Below are 2,473 nucleotides of genomic sequence, written 5' to 3'. Positions count from 1 at the left end.
GCCCGCTGTGCTAAATCCACTAAAGGATCTTGCCAAAATTACTTTTGGGCTCAAACAGGTTCAATTAGTAACAAGAAAATACCTTAAGCATGGTCACTTTTTGACTACTCAAAAGAAAGCTTTGCATTCTTTGGCATGGAAAGTCATTTTAGATGCTAGAGACTTACTCTCTCAAGGTCTTAGATGGACTGTTGGTGATGGCCAGTCCATTCTTTTTTGGTCCTTTAATTGGGTTTTGCCTTTTCCTTTATTTTTACTTATTCCAGAACATCAGAGAAATCAATTAGATTGGTCTCTTAAAGTTTCTCATTTTATTCATAATATGTCCCGGGATAAAGAAGCTTTACTTACTATTCTTCCTGTTGATATCGTTGATAAGATCATAGCTAGTCCTTTGCCTTTGTATCCTACTCAGGATGAGTTTGTTTGGGGCCCTTCTGGTTCAGATACTTTCACTGTTAAAAGTGCTTCTTGGCTTCAATCTCAACAGGTTCATGCTCACTCTAAAGCTTCCTTGCTAAATGAAATGTGGAAGTTAAATTTACATCCCAAAGTTATGATATTTGCTTGGATTTTGATTAGAAATCGTTTACGAACAAGAGATAAGCTTTCTACTTACAATCATAATATTTCTCCCCTTTGTCCTTTTTGTACTAATTCTCCAGAAACTGTTGACCATCTTTTTATGCAGTGTCCTTTCTCTCATCAGGTTTGGACTTTGACTCATTTTTCTAATCCTCTTCAATGGAATGACTCTTTTATTTCTTGGTTAGATCATATTCATAATGTAGGTTCATCTACTGATTCTCTTGCTTAAGTGCTTCTTATTTCTTGGTCCATTTGGCATTTCAGGAATCGGTTAATCTTTCAGCGATTAGTTCCTTCCCCTAATAAAACCTTGTTTGGGGGTGTTATGATGGGAACTAATTACTGTCAGGCTAACCCTAAGAATAGTCAACCTAAGTTGTCGAAGTATTTTCAGGTGAAATGGCAACCTCCTAATTCAGAGCAAGTGAAATTAAATTTTGATGGTTTCGTTAGGAATGGTTCAGCTACTATTGGTTTTGTTATTTGGAATTCAGATGGAAATCCTTTGGTTGTAGCTAACAAAAGATTAGGTCATTCTAGTGTTCTCATTGCAGAGGCAATTGCTCTCAGAGATGGTTTACATACTGTCTTACTTCATCATTATCCTAATATCTCTGTTGAGGGGGATTCGAAGCTAGCTACTGATCGATTGCATTCAAGGCAAAACTACTGTACCTTGGAGAATTAAAGTTCTGGTTCAAGATATTAAGCATCTAACTCAGCAGTTTAATTCCATTTTCTTCCGGCATATTACTGAGAAGCCAACTTTGTTGCTGATCATTTAGCTTCCTTAGCTCATCAATTTCAAAATCCATCTGTGTGGTTCTTTTGCCTTCCCCTTTCTGTGACCCCTGCGTTCCATTTGGATCAGCTGGGAGGGGGAGTGAGTTGTGGTTTTGTGTTTTAGTTTTTTGTTGTTGTGTTTTTGTATCATCAAAAAGAAAAAAAAGGAAAAAAAACCCAATCTGTTAAGAGAGGAATAAGAATGTCAAGCTACCTTCCAACCCTGTTGTCCAGGGATTTTGTTGAAGGCTGGTTTAAAATTTACAAGTACAATGAGAAAATTAATTATCTCTCAAAACTGAAGGCTAATTCAAAATTTACAAGTACAAGAGATTTTTGTTTTTTTTTGGGAGAATTTCACAAATGGTCACTTAACTATGACTCATTCGACACTTTGGTCATTTAATTTTCAAATATATCACTTTGGTCACTCAACTATTACTCTGTCAATCACTTTAGTCACTGAATGGACATTTTGCCTCACATTAATCACTTCTCCCAATCATTCCAATTCAGATTTCTCAATTTTTCACAATTGGTTTGACAAAAATATCCTTGATATTGTGGCAAATAAATATATATATATATATATATATATTTAATGAAAAACAATTAACAAAGTGACTAAAGTGATTGACAGAGTAATAGTTGAGTGACTAAAGTGACATATTTGAAAATTGAGTAATCAAAGTGTCGAATGAGTCATAGTTGAGTGACCATTTGTGATATTCTTCATTTTTTTTAAGTCAATGAATATTAAACTTAATTAAACAGTTAATAATAAACTCATAAGGTTTGTGGTCTTCAATAAAGACTAATGAGCATGCTGTGCAAAGCAGACCGTCATTGATAGTTTCAGAGAAACCATTCAGCCTTTTTTTTTTTTTTTGAAAATAAGGGCCAATACAGCTGCCCTCAAGTCTTAATTAATGAAACTGTAGAATATGGTATAACTGTCTAGGTGACTACTTGATTGATAGAGGCAGAAGCTAGCTTTTTATCTAACTGCAATGGGCGCATTATTGTACTTAGCATAATGCCTAAACCCCATATTGCAATTAGCATTGAGAGTACATCCCGAATGATAACAAGAGTCTCCTCT

At 34.9% G+C, this 2,473-nt stretch overlaps 1 protein-coding gene across 1 annotated transcript; it reads left to right on the top strand.

The window, feature by feature from the left end:
• The first annotated feature begins 322 nt into the window (after positions 1-322).
• Positions 323-1,276, top strand: LOC133711526 (uncharacterized). The gene is made up of 2 exons (XM_062137633.1): positions 323-768; positions 853-1,276. Exons 1-2 carry the CDS (start codon positions 323-325, stop codon positions 1,274-1,276), a joined length of 870 nt encoding a protein of 289 aa, XP_061993617.1.
• The last annotated feature ends 1,197 nt before the right edge of the window (positions 1,277-2,473 follow it).

This window comes from Rosa rugosa, chromosome 5, assembly GCF_958449725.1.
Source record: "Rosa rugosa chromosome 5, drRosRugo1.1, whole genome shotgun sequence".
Classification (NCBI taxonomy): Eukaryota; Viridiplantae; Streptophyta; class Magnoliopsida; order Rosales; family Rosaceae; genus Rosa; species Rosa rugosa.
This window is presented reverse-complemented; position numbering and strand designations above follow the sequence as displayed.

Coding starts and splice junctions, on each gene's coding strand:
- LOC133711526 (XM_062137633.1), top strand. CDS start 323: ATGTCCCGGGATAAAGAAGCTTTACTTACTATTCTTCCTGTTGATATC. Junction 769..852: donor AATGACTCTTTTATTTCTTG/GTTAGATCATAT, acceptor TTGGCATTTCAG/GAATCGGTTAATCTTTCAGC.